This window comes from Doryrhamphus excisus, chromosome 9 (genome assembly GCF_030265055.1).
Source record: "Doryrhamphus excisus isolate RoL2022-K1 chromosome 9, RoL_Dexc_1.0, whole genome shotgun sequence".
Classification (NCBI taxonomy): domain Eukaryota; kingdom Metazoa; phylum Chordata; class Actinopteri; order Syngnathiformes; family Syngnathidae; genus Doryrhamphus; species Doryrhamphus excisus.
The window spans coordinates 1,802,909-1,822,235 of NC_080474.1; the positions used below are offsets into that span (position 1 = coordinate 1,802,909).

The window sequence follows — 19,327 nt, forward strand, 5'->3', positions numbered from 1 at the left end:
TGTGCTGCCTTTAAGGACGCCTCGTATAACCGAACACCCTCTTTCTTCCCACTGTACAACATGTGCTTACTCTTACACCAAATATTAAAACAATGTCTTTTAAACAACTACTGGTGGATATTATTAACACAAAAAAAGTTTATTATATTTTTGAAGATTAAAAAATATGTAAATGTGTCTCAATAGCAGATAACAATATAACAATGATAACAATAGCAGCATGATGGTCAGTTTACAGAAGCAGGATGTTCATATTGGACATGCTAGTATGAAGTGTAATATGTAATAATATAATAATAATATACCGTACCTACAAAAGTGTCCATGTCCATCTTCTTCTATGCCCAAACCGAATATAAGTCGCTTAAAGTGACAAAGAGACACTAACACTAATTGTCACCTGATGTTGATCCTTTAAGGTGATGGCAGCAGATGCACCCACCCACCCACTAAAGTGGAGACTCAACATGAGTTTAAGGTTTATCGGATTAATTAAGAGTTTCAAGAAAGCAAGAGAGATTATTCTCAGGTCAGACGAGTCCCTTTGCTGCTAATGTGCAGTGTCAGTCAATCTGTTCAGATCCGGATTGACTTTCCACTGCATTCGCTTATCTGGATGAGGAATTTGAGTGAGTTTGCTACTGGAGAATCTTTATGCATTGTCAACTTTTTTGCACACATGCACACATTTTCAGCTATACGGTGCATCTAACACAATGCATCAAGAATACTTAAGTAATGGCGCTTATTTAAATGGATTTTATATATTTGTAAATTTGAATGTACGGCGTATTTGTTTTTTCCTCGGTGTATCTGTAAATACTTGATGGGCTGAAAGCAGTATTTTATTAGTTGCTATCAAAATGAATGGCAAAACAACAAAAACAAAATAATTAATATTAAAGTTGAATTTATTTTATGTAATAAATATAATTTATAATAGAAATGCTATATTGTATTAATAGTTAGATAATTATGTCACATATCACGGCATCAGAACAACTGATTAACTTCAATTTAAAAAATAATGACCCCGGTAAATGGGAAGCCATGACGTATTTAGATTGATAGGCGACTAGCCAATGAAAAAACATATCAGAGCGACCGACCAATCAGAACGAAGAAGCGACGCTCGGTTGGCACCTTACATGGCTGTCGAATAAAAAGGAACAGCGAAAAGTTTCCAGCTGGCCAAACTGTCAGGATGAATGGGACGTCATACGCTAACTTTGACAACCAAGAGCACGTCTTGAAATTGGGGGAAACGTTCGAGAAGCATCCCAAAAGTGCCTTTCACACGGTGCGATGTAAGTGGACGCTTCTGTCGCAAAGTGACGCTGGGCTTTTTACCCCAGCTAACAGTAGCATGCTTGCTAGGTGGTTAGCCTTCCATTTGAAGACCGTCGGCCATAAACTTAGCCGCCTTCCGGGTTCAGTTGTGCCGGTATTATGTTTCACTACGATGTCGATGTCTTTCTTGTTTTTAAAACGCCCATTGACGATCAAACCGTTAGATATTATAGCAGCTGTCAAATTGGCAGCTAACCTGTTAGCTTTCCTTCAACGAGGGCAACACCGCCATCTTGTGGCAGTAGATTGAAAGGACAATTCAATATGGACAAATGGCAGAAGCCATGTTGTTCTTCATGGTATCACACTCAAGTTTAATACCTCTTTATTTGTTCCACAGATGATTTCAAACCAGCTTCCATCGATACGACATGTGAAGGAGAGCTTGAAGTGGGCAAAGGAGAGCAAGTTACCATCACATTACCCAATTTAGAGGTGAGTCTTCTACTTTATCATTACAGATTGAGGTGGTAAGTGCTGTAAACGTTTTTTTGTTTGTATTTTTAGGGCTCGAGTGCGCCAGTTACTGTTTTCAAGGGTTCCAAGAGGTCGTACATGAAAGAGTGCATCCTCATCGTGAACCATGACACTGGCGAGTACAGACTGGAGAAGCTCAGCAGCAACATCGCAGTCAAGAAGACCAGGTGGGCTGAGTGGGGGCTAAAGGCTTTAGCCATATTTACTCCAACTTTTTTCCTGCTAAGGGGTTAAGAAAGTATGCAGGCCAACATCCAAACTACCAAACAGAAATGATCCCCAAAACACAATAAAAAACATGCAAAGGGAAAATGCTGTAAATTACAAAATGCTGCAGTCACGTACAGTACATGCTGCAGGATAAAAAAAGAATAATAATGCAAAATTAAAGTTCAACATGTAGCCAACTGTGGTTAGCTAATATAAAGCTTCCTCGCTCCTGACTTTTATGTCTGTGGTGGCTCCTTCCGATATTCAATTAGCACTGATGCTGTATCAATTAGCTTCACAACAGATATGTGTTAATTCCACGACAGGAGATCTGTCATGGTACACATATCGTTTGATATCGTAATCGAAAATTGAGTGTTGGACATACAGTCTTGGATATCGGCAAAAAAGTCAATATTTGATATCACTAGTGAAAAATACATTAAAAAAAGTAAAAGCACAATTGCTGAAAACATTCTTTTGCTGCAGGGCCGAGGGGAGTAGTAAGATCCATTCCCGTCTGGAGCAGCAGACCAGTCGACTGGGTCAGCAGATGAAGAACAGCACCAGCAGTGGAAGCTCCAACAAGAGCTCAGCAGGCTCCAAAAGCTCTCCCCCTAAAGAGAAGACGTCCCCTGCGTCCCCCATGGACGACATTGAGAAAGGTGTGAAAAGGCATGTTTTATAGTGTTTGGACTGAAATCAGCTACACGACAATGCAGTGTTTACGTAGTAGAAATATGGCAACACAAGCTATTGTGTGAGTTCTACTGACTCCAATGCGATCTGGACTTCCTTATACGGGCGGCAGATTGCCTGCACTCGGTAAACACAGGCCTACGTATTTGGAAGTCTTTTGGAAGAAGATGAGTGGGCGTACCTAGAGGAAGGCCGGTGGTGGAGTAAATTAAATGGATCGTTTGGGTCTGCAGCAGGAAGTCCATGGAAACGCTGCAGAAAGAGGTGCAGAATCTGGAAGATCTAGGAAGCTTCTGTGTTGGTTATCATGTTGAGCTGCTCTATAGGAGTCCACAACTCGATCGATCAATACTCGATACTCAATGGCGTTTTCTGGAGTCAACTTAGTGATCAACCATGACGCTCCACTATTTAACTTATCTTTCTTTGTTCCAAGTGAACAACGGTAAGTAAAGAGAGACAGGGTGTGTTCTTGGAGCTTGAACGAATCGGTGTGTTACAACAGTCACTTTTATTGCAAATGTTGAACTAAAATTGGAGAAGGTCACCTGAGCCTTATACACATAGGAACTAATGTAGTAAAAGCTGACCAGTCACAGTCCTTATGGGTCGCACCGCCTCTACGTGGGGTTAGATGTGCGAGCGATGCAGGAGGGTTTTTTGGGCAGGCGGGGGCCTTTGGTGCAGGAGCATAACCCCATTGTTGCCGCCGATGTGTTTGCAGAGCTGATGGCGGAGGCTCGCATCATGGACCAGATGAGCAGCGACAGCTCCTCTAACAGCTCCTCGTCATCCAGCAGCGACGATAGCTCCAGCAGTAGCAGCGACTCCGAGGACGAGCGCGGGGCCGCGCCCACTCTGGCCCAGACCAACCACAGCATGCCGGTCGTCAATGCTAGCAGCTGCTCACAGGAGGGAGGAGGAGGAGGAGGAGGAGGGGGCGGTGGCAGCGGTGGAGGTGGACTCATGAACACGCTGAGTGAGTTAACGCACTCTCGTTCGCCTCGTCTCATGTCCACGCGGTGACTCCATGTTGTTTTTTTTGTTGTTGCAGAAAATGACCTCCAGCTGAGCGAATCAGGCAGTGAAAGTGACTGACTAATCAGCAAGGAGGACATCTGCTCCCGTCGCAAGCTTACATGTATCCTGTGCCTCGCTCCATCTCCACACTCTTATTTTTTTCTCTCTCACTTGTATTTCATCTTTTTTTTTTTTTTAGTCCAGTGCACCACAGTACATTTTTATTTTCAGAAATCATGGGAAACTCCAGCGTCCTCTTCCTGCTGTAGTTCTGCTGACCAAACGTATCCAAGGCTCAACAAGTCTTAAGTCTCACTGATGCCTTCCACATTTCACGTTTAAACTCGACATGATGTCTGATTTTCAAATGTGCCTTCAATCACACGTCGTGCATCTCCTTTTCTCAAGAAAATTGGGTGAATTGTTTCCCAATACCTCACTTGGCATGTCAGCTGACATGTTTTCTTTCTTTCAGACTTGCTGCAGTTGATTGATTCCTTTATGTCCACGTGATGACCAAAACTCCTATTTTCGCTCTCTTGTGATGAACTGGCTCAGCAGCGTGACTAGGAGCCACCATTGCTGACTTGTCGCTAATCCAGTTAATCACCAAGCTAGCCGGTTGTTAATGGATCTGGGTGTCAACACAAGTGGCTGGGAATGTGACGAGTCGCTAACGTGGCCCGTGTATGAAGTTGCCAACGTAGCTCGTCGCCAATAGTGCTGACTTCCTTTCGTTTGACCAGGTCAGCAACGCCTTGTAGCTTTAAACCTGCTATACTTGAATCCAAAAGTCAACTATTTATTTCTCAGAAGCATGTATTTCGCCAGCGGTGAATGGCCTGATGCTGGGGTGTCCAAACCTTTTCCGCCAAGGTGCCGCATACAATAAAATTGATGCATGTGGTGGCCATTTTATACATTTTGTACATTTTGTCAGTCTATATACACACACAGCTATCTGAACAAAACAACAACATCTTGGCTTTTTGTCACAGATAAAGCAAATTAGTGTAATACCTAATCAACTATGACTAATTTTATTTTTTACAATACCCCGCGACCCAACTTTAAAAAAAGCTCCAGGTTAAAAATGGCCCACGGGCTGCACCTTGGACACCCTTGGCTGTTGGATGTATTTTGAAAAGGGGTCCGTGTGGTGGTGCTGCTTTTTATTTGGACACAGAACTCCAACTCGGCCAATCGGAAGCACTGCCGAGCCTCTTTTGGGGATTTTGTCTTTGGAGAAGCGGCTGCTTGCCTCGTTTGTAAAAGGATCTGTCCAGGAAATTAAAGGTTTTAATCGGCTTGCTGCAGTTTTTGTTTTTTATCGCATGGTCGGTGATCTTGTATACTGCTCAGAGTATTTGTTGTTTTTTTTAATACCATGTTGTCCTGCTGGGCACCCCAGGAATGAGCAGCATAGGTTGGATGATGCCGGGTGGGGTATGTTGTGGGGGTTTGCCAGAGTGCATGCAGTGTAAGCGTCAATGACGAAGATGCCGATCGGATGAGTAAAGTTCATTCTTGTTTTGGCAAGACACGATGTTCCTCAAGCCACGGAGGCGGGACAGCGCCAACATGTTTCTTCATGTCACACAAACACCGAATTGTCCCTAGTGTACGTGTGTGTGTGTGTGTGAGAGAGAGAGTGCAAAGTCCGCAGATGTGCAATCTAGCTGCGCCATTTTCACGCCATCAGCGCCCAGACGAGCATGTTGACCAAAGCTGCGACGGGGTTCGGCCGCCGGTGGCTCCGGGCCACCGCGGCGAAGACGATGGCCACGGCTCCGGAGCCGTCGTCTACCTGCAGCGGCGCGATGGCCGACGTCGGCGGCGGCCCCAAAAGCATGGACGAGCTGGGCGGACCGAGCTTCCTGACCACACTCTACTGGCTCTTTGTGAAGAAATACTTCAACACCACGCAGCAGATGCAAGTAAGAGCAATAACACGCTTGCTTTGCAAGTAGGCTTGCTTTTGTGTTTTTGTGCAGCCATCCTTGCAGTATTTGGTACACACCCAATTACTCTGACCTCTTTCAAGATCGTAGTACTTACACTCTTATGGCATTCTATCTGGGATTATTTACCATGGGGACATCCTGTTTGGAACACAAACACCAGGAATTGGGTTGTATTTATTTAGAAAGTGCATCCAAGTTACCTTAGAATACATCACATAGTACAGTTCACACTTGTACATAGTACAGTTCACATGTGAACTGTACTATGTACAAGTGTGAACTGTACTATGTACAAGTGCACTTGTACATAGTACAGTTCACACTTGTACATGTCCAAAAAGGAGTAGGAAGAAGCAAAGCTTTCCGTTTCCTATCTTAAACAATACATTTTGTACCCTTTGTGCTTCCTGTAGTCCAAATGGACTACATGATAAGGAAAATGATAATGCAGTATAACAATGTAGTACAATAGGAGTCGAGGTTTATACTTAGTGTACTTATAGTATACTTATTTTGGGTAGCAAGTTACTGTTTGCTTTATGCTGAATTTTTATCAGTTTGAAAATTTGTCAGAATGCTTTATCCAAATACGACATGCATCGGTGCACATTTTTCTTTAAATCGATTTTTAGTTGTTTTTTAATGGCAAAAAATATATAGTCTGTATATTTAAAGAATATTAGGTTTTTTTTATTAGTATTTTTCTCTTTACATTCTGTTTTTTTTCCAATATTTTTCAATTTTTTTTGGCCAACAAAAAGCCAAAAACAATAAGTAAATAAAATGTTATTAATCAGGGGAAAAGTTACACTGTTAAAGAAAGATGCTGTAACGATGCGGTTTTACATTAAAATCTTTATATAATAAATTTAGGCATTTTTGCTTAAAAATAAAATATCTAAGTTGCATTTCTTTATCAGACAAGGACTATCTTGAATCTTGAATATCTCATGATGCTAAAGTATGACTTAAAACAACTCTCCCAATGTTTTTGGTTTGTCCCTTCTCCTGATCAGCAGGGTCATCCTGACCCCATTCCAACATTAGTAGACTTTCCCTGGTATCTTTCCTCCATAGTCCTGCTGGAATCCTTACTTCTCCACAGTTGAATGGAAAGAAATGTAGATGGGGATGCAGAACGTGTATCTTCAGTGACTTATTGCAGCCAAGGGTTTTGTAGGACTTATTGCTGAGCTTGCTTGTAGGCTCGTGTTATGTTTGTGTTCCAGGCAAAACAGGATAGTAGCTAATCCTAATTAGGAATCCTTGATTCCCAGTGAAACATGTTCACTGGTGTTTGCAGATCGAGCACAAGAGGATCTACGGCCCCCTGTGGAAGTCCAAATACGGCCCCTTGGTGGTGGTGAACGTGGCCAGCGCCGAGCTCATCGAGCAGGTGCTGAGGCAGGAAGGACGACTCCCGGTCCGCACTGACATGCCACACTGGAGGGCCTACAGGGAGCTCCGCAATCAAGCCCACGGGCCGCTCTCCGAGTGAGTCCATGAAGATTCTTCGCTGCTCTTCCAACAAAACATTTTGACATATTGTGTGTCAGTAACTCTACTTTACATTCCAACATGGTCCAATTTATGATGTCTATGGAACTGTAATTCACCCGTTTCCCCACTAGGGGGAAGCAAACATGCTGTGAAGCTTCCTTTTTGTTTTTTTGTAGGATGGGAGCCAACTGGCAACGCATTCGCAGCATCCTGAACCCCCGCATGCTGAAGCCCAAGCACGTCTCCTCCTATGCCGACAGAGTCAACGAGGTGGTGGCCGACTTTGTGGAGCGAGTACGCTGGCTGAGGGAGACCACCGGCGGCGGCGTCATGGTCCACAACGTGACGGAAGAACTCTACAAGTTTGCATTTGAAGGTCAGACTGCAGTCTTTCCTTTTTAGAAACGACTTGGATGGACTTTCTGCCCCTTTAGCGACCCTTCTTCTTGAAAATGATTTATTCAATCAATACCTCGACCATTGAAAACGCTTGTACGCTTCCAATTTTGTTGGTTTTCACTGGTTTCAGGTTCAGTCTCTGAAGCCTATGCCCCTGTGTTGAGGTGTCAGTGAACGCTTTGCAAACTCTGACCTGCTCGTTTCTGAGTTCTGAGTAGGTTGAGACTCAACCTCAACTTGATAATCAAACTCCTGGCCAGAGAAGATACAAATACCTTTGGTCTTGTCCAGAGAGCCATCTGCCAGGGCTTTGAAATGGAACGTACCATTGAAAACACCCTTTTTTGGCCACTTTGTGGGTCAACATCAACTTCCATACTGCTGGGGGGTGAGGGTCAAAAAAGAAGTGCGGACGTTAAGGTGTTAACTTTGATGGCCCCTCAGTCTTTTTTAAATCCCTTTCACAAAATGAAACCATAAAACGTCTTCCAGGTTGGCAGGCCGTCTAATGACGTTCTTCCACCAAGACCTGATGTCAACATGACCTTCAACTGGTGCGTCGTCCTTTTGCAGGCATCTGCTCCGTGCTGTTTGAGACCCGAATGGGCTGCATGAACAAGGACGTGCCAGAGGAGACGCAGAAGTTCATCTTCTCCGTGGGGGAAATGTTCCGCCTGTCTCCCATCATTGTCCTCTTCCCCAAGTGGCAGTGGCCCTACCTGCCCTTCTGGACCAAGTTTGTGGCCGTCTGGGATCACCTCTTTAAAGTTGGTGAGGAACAACGCTCAAAACGTTCAAGTACAGGGTTCTCGGGTGGTGGGAATGTCTCCAAGGATGCACTGGTTTGGAGCGGTCCAAGGTATAAAGGTGTGTTCAAGTCAGTAGACACTGACGTCTTTCAATCAATCATTACACACCAAAGTAAAAAATAGTTGACATGTGCTAATCAATACTGCTTGGAGGCCATTTATCAGGTTACTTTGTCACTCCAGTTCAAGGTCGGTACATCCTGATCACCATCTAGAAGGGCAAAGTTCACCTCTCTGCCAGCTCCTGCTGTGGAGCTACAGTGTGGATGCCCACTCGCTAATCTTTTTGAACCAGACAGCCGCTTGGTTAGGTATTGGTTAGGTATTGGTTAGGTATTGGTTAGGTATTCTTCTAACAAGATCAGTGTCCACCATCCATTCATTTCTTCATGGCAGTTGCCCACAAAGACGTTCGGACAACCACAAATGGCGACCTGTTCGCCTTTATCACATGACTGAATGTAGCTTGGTGTGGATGGCATTATAGCTACAGTATGTTTCTTAACACAGCTCGTACAAGTGTGGTCAACCAGAGAATAAGAAGATGTAGTAGGAGGGAACATCGTTGCCAAATATATTATTTTTTTATTGGCTGGTGAGCCGTCAAGGGTTTTTTTTGCCAATAAACAGCTGGAACATGTGTTATGGCCAATTATGTAAATTAGATGACACAACCCTTCCGATGTGTGCATGCAGCCGAGGAGTTGGTGCAGAAGAAGGTGGAGGAGCTCCAGCACGAGGAGCAGTTGGAGCGTAACGTTGAGGGTGCCTACCTGACTCACCTCCTCCTCAGCAAGCAGATGGACATCACGGAGATCCTGGGAAGCATCACGGAGCTCCTCCTGGCGGGCGTGGACACCGTGAGCGACAGTCTTACAGACAACGCGCAGGGCTTCAACCACGAGCCGTGCCGCTGACGCTGATGCTCTGTGTGACGTAGACATCCAACACCATCTCCTGGGCTTTGTACCACCTGGCCAGGGAGCCGGACATCCAGGAAAAGCTTTACCAGGAAGTGATCCGCGCTTGTCCCGCGCATAGGATGCCCAACAGCGACGACATCGCTCGGATGCCCTTCCTGAAAGCCGTCATCAGGGAGACGCTGCGGTGAGGGCGTCGTGTAGCACCCTGGAGACGATGTACGCCAAGTCTGATCTCATGTGGTCTTGTTGCTGTCCAGGCTGTATCCTGTCGTACCGGGGAACGCTCGCCTCACTGTGGAAGACGACATCGTGGTGGGAGATCATCTCTTCCCGAAAGGGGTGAGAAGAAAATAAATCATCATCATCATCTTTATGGAACATGATGGGTTCACACTGGAACCCGTTTATGTCGACGCCCCTTTGACTGACTGACGTCGACATAAGCGGTTGTTGACATAACCAGAAGCAAACTGGCCATTAACATGCACATCTGTATGTTGCATTTACACTGCTGGCAATCTGGATCGCATCTGGATTAAACCCACTTTGACGTTACCTTTTAGGAAATTCAATTCAAATCTGACAAAAGTATGACATCATTAGGTGAAAACCATCAGAGCCTTGAATAAAAATGTCGTATCGATATCGAGAACTTCCTGCCTCTCAAGACCGATATCGATATTTCTTCGCTGGTCATTCAGCCTCATCAATTTTCTTTGCACTTTTCAAACGTCGCATTGATGGGAACAAGCTCCGGGTGTCACACAAATCACGGAAACCTGAATGTTGTTGAGAGGAGGTGGTTGCCATGGTAACACACCAACTGACATACAACGTGCTCTCATGTCACCCCATGCCCTTCTTGGGCTTTATCTTTGCACCATGTTGCCTTGTGGGGGCTTTAAGGACGCGTATCACCATGGTAACCATGGTAACCAGCACTTAACGTTGCCTCTTTGTGTTTTTGGGCTTCTAAAAGATCATTTAAATTCCCAGCTTTTTTTTTAAGTCACAGTGTGTGTTTTATGCTCCCCATGCCAGACTCTCTTCCACCTGTGTCACTACGCCGTCTCCTTCGACGACAGCGTCTTCCCCGATCCGCGCTGCTTCCTGCCGCAGCGATGGCTCCGCGGCACCGAGGAGAAGGCCACGCAGCACCCGTTTGGATCGGTGCCGTTCGGCTTCGGCATCCGAGCGTGTCTGGGTCGGCGGGTGGCCGAGCTGGAGATGTACCTGCTGCTGTCCACGGTGAGTCCCCTTTTAAGGTGAAAGTGTAAAAAGAAGTTAAGCAATCTTTTCTCCCAAAGCTCATAAGACACTTTGAGGTGAGGCCGGACCCGTCCGGTGCCGCCGTCACGCCGATCACCAGAACCCTCCTCTGCCCGGCCAAACCTATCAACTTGCAGTTTGTGGACCGCTGAGTCTAGCGCGGTGGGCGGGGTCTCTTGAAGACTTCCTGTTGCCATAGTCGGCATAAGCACACACTTGCTGATTTTAATCACAATATATTTGATATTAGATATTTATAATGAAAGAACTGTGAGATGTATCTGACCAATCACTAATTGACTGACGCCAGTAAAGTTATGTTGGGGGCCATTTTTGGGCCGCACCATGTTGTATATTAATTTTAAAATGAACTCTTTATTCATGAAATATGTTGGATATTACACCCTTTTCCTTTGCCACCACTAACACAAAGTTAAGATGATTAGAAGATCCTGACCTACCTATTGATTTTAGCATCTTTCATGCATAAAATGTATCAAAGTGTCTCCGCATCCTCCAGTTTCTTTGGCATAGACACTCTGTCTTACACTTTGTCCTATTGAATGTAAAATCATGTCGTAAAAAAGTTATTTTTCTGTGTGAAACCACATAGCTGTTTAGCACTTATTATTTGTATTGGCCTTCTTGACAACTGTCTCCCTCTTGTGGGCGTGGACGGCACTGCTCTAAGACTCTTTGAAAAACCTCCGCCGTGATTGGTAAAGCTTGACATCAGGAAGTAGTTTGTTTTCAGTTGTTTGTTTCAGTTTGATGGACAGCCAGTCAGCCAATCAGGATACAGTTTGTAAAAGTGGGGGCTTTAACGTCATTAAAAAAGTCATTCACGTTTTAAAAAAAGCTCATTCCTTGTCTCAAACGTCTATGTGACAGACGTCTATGTGTGATTCTATGTTGTATGTAGATCTGTGTGCTGTTCTATGTGTGGCTCAGTGTGTGTTTATGTGTCTGTTCATTTCTATATGTGTGAATTACACGTAGATCTACACACATAGAATACTGTGTCTCGCACTCACACGTAGAACTAGACACATAGAATTACACATAGATCTACACACATAGAATACTATGTCTATCTCTCACACGTAGAACTAGACACATAGAATTACACATAGATATACACACATAGAATACAATGTCTATCTCTCACACGTAGAATTAGACACATAGAATTACACATAGATATACACACATAGAATACAATGTCCATCTCTCACACGTAGAATTAGACACATAGAATTACACATAGATATACACACATAGAATACAATGTCTATCTCTCACACGTAGAACTAGACACATAGAATTACACATAGATATACACACATAGAATACAATGTTTATCTCTCACACGTAGAACTAGACACATAGAATTACACATAGATATACACACATAGAATACTATGTCTAATCTCTCACACGTAGAACTAGACACATAGAATTACACATTGATATACACACATAGAATACAATGTCTATGTCTCACACGTAGAACTAGACACATAGAATTACACATAGATCTATTCACATAGAATACTATGTCTATCTCACACACGTAGAACTAGACACATAGAATTACACATAGATAGACACACATAGAATACTATGTTTATCTCTCACACGTAGAACTAGACACATAGAATTACACATAGATATACACACATAGAATACTATGTCTATCTCTCACACGTAGAACAAGACACATAGAATTACACATAGATATACACACATAGAATACTATGTCTATCTCTCACACGTAGAACTAGACACATAGAATTACACATAGATATACACACATAGAATACTATGTCTATCTCACACACGTAGAACTAGACACATAGAATTACACATAGATATACACACATAGAATACAATGTCTATCTCTCACACGTAGAACTAGACACATAGAATTACACATAGATATACACACATAGAATTACACATAGATATACACACATAGAATACAATGTCTATCTCTCACACGTAGAACTAGACACATAGAATTACACATAGATATACACACATAGAATACAATGTCTATCTCTCACACGTAGAACTAGACACATAGAATTACATATAGATCTATTCACATAGAATACTATGTCTATCTCTCACACGTAGAACTAGACACATAGAATTACACATAGATCTATTCACATAGAATACTATGTCTATCTCTCACACGTAGATCTAGACACATAGAATTACACATAGATATACACACATAGAATACTATGTTTATCTCTCACACGTAGAACTAGACACATAGAATTACACATAGATCTATTCACATAGAATACTATGTCTATCTCTCACACGTAGAACTAGACACATAGAATTACACATAGATATACACACATAGACTTCAATGTCCGTCTCTCACACATAGAACTAGACACATAGAATTACACATAGATCTACACACATAGAATACAATGTGTATTTAAAATGTACAATGTGTAAAGGAGACTTCCAAGGAAATGTGGCACCACAATTTGAGCAAGGAAAAGGTTTCTCTCCGCTGTGTTCTCATGCATGATGCCTTTATTTTACAGTCTGAGAAGAAAAAATGTTTTTTCCCTGTTTGTGTTCCCTGGTGTTTGACCATACTTTGTGTGCAAAGCTTTGACTGCAATCTGAGCAATGAAAAGGTTTTTCTCCTGTGTGTGTTCTTTGAAATTCCCAATAAAACGGAATGATGTTGTCTTTTAATGTGTTGATCATGATTATGAGGAAAAACACCAGACACACATTTTAGGCAAACAAAATATTTGAACAATTCATAAATATGTAATACAATAAAAGACAATGAAACAATATCAACAATATCATTATTCCCTTTTATTACATACGATTGTATCAAATCATGTGTTCAGTGACTCACTACTAACTCCATCCATCTTCTATGCCACTTTGTCCTCACTCATACTAACTCACGTCAGTAAAACACATCACTACTTTCCAGCCCTGTGATTGGCTGGTGACCAGTCTAGGGTGTACTCCGACTCTCCCTCGAAGTCAGCAGAGGCCTGAGACTGTAGACCGGGAGTCAAAATCACGTCATGGAGGACGGAGACATGGCAGACCTCTGCAGATCGAATTGATGACCTCCTTCCTCGTCGGTGATGAAGCTCACCTGCTTTAGTGGCCGAAATCCTGCAGTCTCGTCCCTAAACTGCACGAGTTCGACACCTCTGATCAGTGAGTCTGCATGTGACTATTCAACGACGACTTCCAATGAAATGTGGCGCCACAATCTGGGCAAGCGAAAGGTTTTTCTCCTGTGTGTGTTCTCATATGTGCTACCAAAGATGCCTTTTGTGTAAAGCTTTTAAAACAGTTTGAGCAAGTGAAAGGTTTTTCTCCCGTGTGCGTCCTCACGTGTATAACCATATTTATTTTATGAGTGAAGCGTTTGCCGCAATATAAGCAACTAAAAGGTTTTTCTCCCGTGTGTGTTCTAATGTGTATGACCATATGGGCCTTTTCGGTGAAGCTTTTACCGCAGTCTGAGCAACTAAAAGGTTTTTCTCCTGTGTGTGTTCTCATGTGTGATACCATATTTGCTTTGTGAGTGAAGCTTTTACCGCACTCTGAGCAAACAAAAGGTTTCTCTCCTGTGTGTATTTTCATATGTGACAACATTTGTATCTTTTGGGTGAAACTTTTACTGCACTTGGAGCAAGTAAAAGGTTTTTCTCCTGTGTGCGTCTTCATATGTGATATCATTTGTATCTTTTGAGTGAAGCTTTTACTGCACTGTGAGCAAGTAAAAGGTTTTTCTCCTGTGTGTGTCCTCATGTGTACTAGCATACTTGCTTTTTGAGTGAAACCTTTACCGCAATCGGAGCAAGTGAAAGGTTTTTCTCCTGTATGAATTCTCATGTGTGTTTTCAAATCTGAGTTTCGAGTGAAGCTTTTACCACAGTCTGAGCAACGAAACAGTTTTTCTCCTGTGTGTGTTCTCATGTGTCGGATCAAGTAACTCTTACAAGAAAAACCTTTATCACAAACGGAACAGTTAAACCGCTTTTTACCCGTCTTCTTTTTCGAGCATTCAGAACGTTTGTTGCCATTCTGAGTCGTCATATCACCTTCAGAGTCGCCGTCTTCATCTTCAGGAGAGCGTGACGTTGCGTCGTCGCTATCTGACAGTGGAGCTAAGAGGTTGTCTGCTCGTGATCCTCCACAGTGGTCTCCATCAGCTTCTGTTGTCATGTGTTGCGGTGAGCTGCTGCATGAAGGCTCCGCCTCTCTCATCTCCTCACTTGGACTATGATGAAGCTGCGAGGACTCAGGTGGTTTGTCTTCATGGTCTTCGGTCTTCACAGAGACACCGGTCAGTGGCAACCTGGTGAGATCAGCCTCCTCTGGCCCTAGAAGATGCTCTCCTTCCTGAGTGATGGAGAGTTCGACTTCTTCATCTTTAACACAGAGGGGCTGGGGATCCTCTTCCTCTTTAATGTGGGCGGGCTCTGGCTCCTCCTCTTCCTCTTTCACAGGCTGTGGCTCCTCCTGCTGCTGAGGGAGACAAGCTTCATGGCCACCAATCAGCTGCTGGATGTCTGCAGGACACAAACAGGAATTATTGTCAAGTACAGATTAGCGTCCTGTCACATTGTTTTGGGGTGGGCGCTCTGTGTCACCACGGCAGAAAAATACTTCTTTGTGTTAGCTAAGACAATAACAATGTCACCGTAGCTAGCTTGGATCCATTTAGCAGAAGGTTAGTGAACATGAAACTTACCTTCAATGTGGAGCACAACTTGAGTCTTTCCAACAGCTTCCAGTTGTTGTCGTAGTCGCTTGTCCTCCTGGTCCAATGTTATGTGTAGTCTCTGGTTATCTCCAGCTTCCACCTCCGTGTGTCCGAGATGTAATGAGGGTGCCCAGTCTGGATGGCTTTCATCCATTTCATTAGCTGGTCTCCCTGAAAAACACACACTCCCATTATTACTTTGAAAACTGGCTCTATTTTTAAAATACGCTTCTTTCATTCATTATCGAGTAGATTACAAATCACTCAAAGTTAAAAGATGTTATGGTTTTATTCGTCCAAAGACGATACTTGACTTAGTTTGGTGCCCTCAGCTAGCTTGGCTAACGCTAGCGGCCTACTAAATGCTAGGTGTGAAAGAGCAAAACACATGCTTTGATTGAAACTTACCCCTGCCTTTTTATTCCCTTCGTGTGAACAATTGTGGCAGTTAATAACACAACACGTCTGTTTTTCACTTGTTACAGAATACTAGTCATATACTGATTATATTTCAATCTATTCCGTAATACTGTACTATATTAACCATCCCATATGAATGCTATACAATATTAAAGTGCATTCACCCACAACTCATTCACAAGCAGCGATAAAGTACAATCAGTTTAATTCAATATTTTCATAATTGTAACAATCGTGCAGTCAACCAACATGAAACAACAATGGATGTTTATTTAATGTACCCCTTTTTAGAGAATCGGGCATTTGCTGTTCGTGCTAACCAGCCCGTACACTTGAATGGGACCGGGTGGCTAAGCTAAGTGAAGCTAGCATTAGCAACACTTACCAGTTCCGTTCGATATATGTGCATGAATTAAATGCTCCTAGGTAGTTCTACAAGTCACGGTAGCGGGAGCTGGTGCCTACAATGCATTCAATGTGGCTGTATCAGGAATAAATTATTGATCGGGAATCATTTAACAAGCCTTTCCATGCGTGTTCGTCTCAGCTTCTTCCTGTTAGCGATTTCATTGGTTCTTGGCGGTCACGTGGTCTGGAGACCATACACAAACAAGCGACTCAAAGTACCGGCATCGGTATCTTCAAAATATCAAAAGAATGCTATCGATTGGCGATTGAGATGACGTCACCTAAATACATATTCGACTCCATTTTAATAATTCTCTACTTTTTCTAAATCTTTTCAATGAACTTCAGTCTTAATTCATTTTTTTTCTATGTCGCTTATCCTACTTCAGTCCTAATCGAAACACCAAATATATAATTCACTATTTTAATGCCCATGTTACGAAACCATGTCACCGTCTTTTATTTGGAACAATCCACGTAAAGAGAATTATTTTCAAAATAACACGCAAAGAGGCTAAAATATATTTATATGTTAGTAATAAAATCAGCCATCGTGCAGTGTACACACAGTGCCCTCTACTGGCCAAACCGAGTAGTGAAAAATAAAAACAGACCCCACCAGTGACTCTGCATTCGACTGAGGAAATACGTCACCATCATTCGAGCAACTAAAATGTTTACTTCCTGTGTGTTCTCGTGTGTTTGACCATATTGACTTTATGAGTGAAGCTTTTACCGCAGTCGGAACAAGTAAAAGGTTTCTCTCCCGTGTGCGTTCTCATGTGTGACACCAACGTGACCTTCTGGGTGAAACTTTTGAAACAGTTGGAGCAAGTAAAAGGTTTTTCATTGGTGTGCGTCCTCATGTGTATGACCATATACACTTTATGCGTGAAGCTTTTACCGCAGTCCGAGCAAACGAAAGGTTTCTCTACTGTGTGTATTCTCATGTGTGATACCATGCTGGCCCTTTGAGTGAAGCTTTTGCCGCAGTCCGAGCAACGAAAAGGTTTTTCTCCGGTGTGTATTCTCATGTGCGCTACCATAGTCGCCTTATGACTGAAACTTTGACCGCAGTCTGAGCAACTAAAAGGTTTCTCTCCTGTGTGCATTCTCATGTGCGATACCATGCTTGCCTTTTGAGTGAAGCTTTTGCCGCAGTCTGAGCAACTAAAAGGTTTTTCTCCCGTGTGCGTTCTCATGTGTGACGTCATGTTGGCTTTGTGAGTGAAGTTTTTACCACAGCGTGCGCAACTGAAGCGCTTTTCTCCCGTGTGTGTTCTCATGTGTGATACCATGTTCGCTTTGTCGGTGAAGCTTTTGCCGCAGTCTGAGCAACTAAAAGGTCTTTCTCCTGTGTGCGTTCTCATGTGTCTGATAAAACTACTCTTACAAGAACATCTTTTACTACAAACTAAGCAGTTAAAGTGGATTTTACCCGTCTTCTTTTTAGAGCTATCACCTTCACAGTCTGTATCGCTGCTCAAAGGTTCTTGGATGAAGTCGGTCTCTTCATCTTGAGGAGAGCGTGACGTTGCGTCGTCACTATCTGACAGTGGAGCTAAGAGGTTGTCTGCTTGTGATCCTCCACAGTGGTCTCCATCAGCTTCTGTTGTCATGTGTTGCGGTGAGCTGCTGCATGAAGGCTCCGCCTCTCTCATCTCCTCACTTGGACTATGATGAAGCTGTGAGGACTCAGGTGGTTTGTCTTCATGGTCTTCGGTCTTCACGGAGACACCGGTCAGTGGCAACCTGGTGAGATCAGCCTCCTCTGGCCCTAGAAGATGTCCTCCCTCCTGAGTGATGGAGAGTTCGACTTCTTCCTCTTTCACATAGCCGGGCTGGGGATCCTCCTCTTCCTCTTTAAGGTGGGTGGGCTCTGGCTCCTCCTCTTCCTGTTTAACAAGTTGTTGCTCCTTCTGCTGCCAAGTGGAGCTCCCTAACTGTGGCTGAGCGGGACATTCTTCTTGACAACCAATCAGCTGCTGGACGTCTGCAGGACACAAACAGGAATTATTGTACATTGTAAAACAACAACAACAAAAAACTTTTAATATTACAAGCTCAGTCGCCAACGTTGAATTATGTTCAACTTTTGAAAGTGAACAGCAAGTTTGCAAAAATGATGAACAAAATTATAGTGGCAACTGTTACATTTCTTCTAGTGTACTGACGGAATAGCTTCCCTTTTCAAAACGTGTTTGTATCATACGGCCAAATGCTTATTAAAAGATGTACCGCCCGTCTGTCTGTCATTCTCTTTCAGTCCATTTTTGTCTTAAACTTTCCTTTTTTGGAAAAAGATAAATTTACAGGATCACTTGGAAACTATGAACATCCAGCAGCAACACATTAAAAATACATTTAAGGAAACTTGATCAATCATGCTAGGATTAGTAGAAGGTTAGTGAATATTAAACTTACCTTCGATGTGGAGCACAACTTGAGTCTCGCAATCAGCTTCCGGTTGTTGTCGTAGTCGCTCGTCCTCCTGGTCCAATGTTATGTGTAGTCTCTGGTTATCTCCAGCTTCCACCTCCGTGTGTCCGAGATGTAATGAGGGTGCCCAGTCTGGATGGCTTTCATCCATTTCATTAGCTGGTCTCCCTGAAAAACACACACTCCCATTATTACTTTGAAAACTGGCTCTATTTTTAAAATACGCTTCTTTCATTCATTATCGAGTAGATTACAAATCACTCAAAGTTAAAAGATGTTATGGTTTTATTCGTCCAAAGACGATACTTGACTTAGTTTGGTGCCCTCAGCTAGCTTGGCTAACGCTAGCGGCCTACTAAATGCTAGGTGTGAAAGAGCAAAACACATGCTTTGATTGAAACTTACCAGTGTGAAAATGCCGTGAACACACCACCAAGTCTTGGGTGATGGTGTTGAAAGTGATGTTTGGTCGTCTCACGGCTGCTATCCAGGCCATTCGGCGTCTCTTTGTTAGCTCACAGATCACAGCTCCTTGGCTTTGCTTCCACGTTGGAAAGGAGAAACATCTCACCCCATCCTTTTTATTCCCCGATTGTTCGTGTGGACGATGCTGGCACTTCACGACGCAACACGTCGGCGCCATGTTTGGGACTTGTTAGAACA

General features: G+C 43.3%; 3 protein-coding genes across 4 annotated transcripts; 2 read left to right on the plus strand and 1 right to left on the minus strand.

Moving 5' to 3' along the window:
• The first annotated feature begins 1,116 nt into the window (after positions 1–1,116).
• On the plus strand, positions 1,117–5,049 carry eaf2 (ELL associated factor 2). The gene is made up of 6 exons (XM_058082808.1): positions 1,117–1,307; positions 1,691–1,785; positions 1,858–1,994; positions 2,527–2,702; positions 3,461–3,715; positions 3,791–5,049. Exons 1-6 carry the CDS (start codon positions 1,205–1,207, stop codon positions 3,832–3,834), a joined length of 810 nt encoding a protein of 269 aa, XP_057938791.1. The 5' UTR covers positions 1,117–1,204; the 3' UTR covers positions 3,835–5,049.
• A 55-nt stretch (positions 5,050–5,104) lies between these two features.
• Positions 5,105–11,478, plus strand: LOC131136203 (sterol 26-hydroxylase, mitochondrial). 2 transcript variants are annotated; one of them, XM_058082805.1, is made up of 9 exons: positions 5,105–5,693; positions 6,998–7,214; positions 7,397–7,596; positions 8,193–8,390; positions 9,125–9,288; positions 9,369–9,535; positions 9,609–9,690; positions 10,393–10,599; positions 10,659–11,478. In XM_058082805.1, exons 1-9 carry the CDS (start codon positions 5,267–5,269, stop codon positions 10,770–10,772), a joined length of 1,776 nt encoding a protein of 591 aa, XP_057938788.1. In that variant the 5' UTR covers positions 5,105–5,266; the 3' UTR covers positions 10,773–11,478. The 2 variants fall into 2 exon arrangements, with proteins under 2 accessions (XP_057938788.1, XP_057938790.1); XM_058082807.1 differs by having other exon boundaries at positions 5,288–5,693; positions 7,024–7,214.
• A 1,818-nt stretch (positions 11,479–13,296) lies between these two features.
• On the minus strand, positions 13,297–19,307 carry LOC131135674 (zinc finger protein 3 homolog). Its single transcript, XM_058081866.1, has 5 exons — positions 19,070–19,307; positions 18,650–18,832; positions 17,688–18,218; positions 15,386–15,568; positions 13,297–15,203 (listed from the first exon to the last, which is right to left on the minus strand). Exons 1-5 carry the CDS (start codon positions 19,305–19,307, stop codon positions 13,837–13,839), a joined length of 2,502 nt encoding a protein of 833 aa, XP_057937849.1. The 3' UTR covers positions 13,297–13,836.
• Between the last annotated feature and the right edge of the window lie 20 nt (positions 19,308–19,327).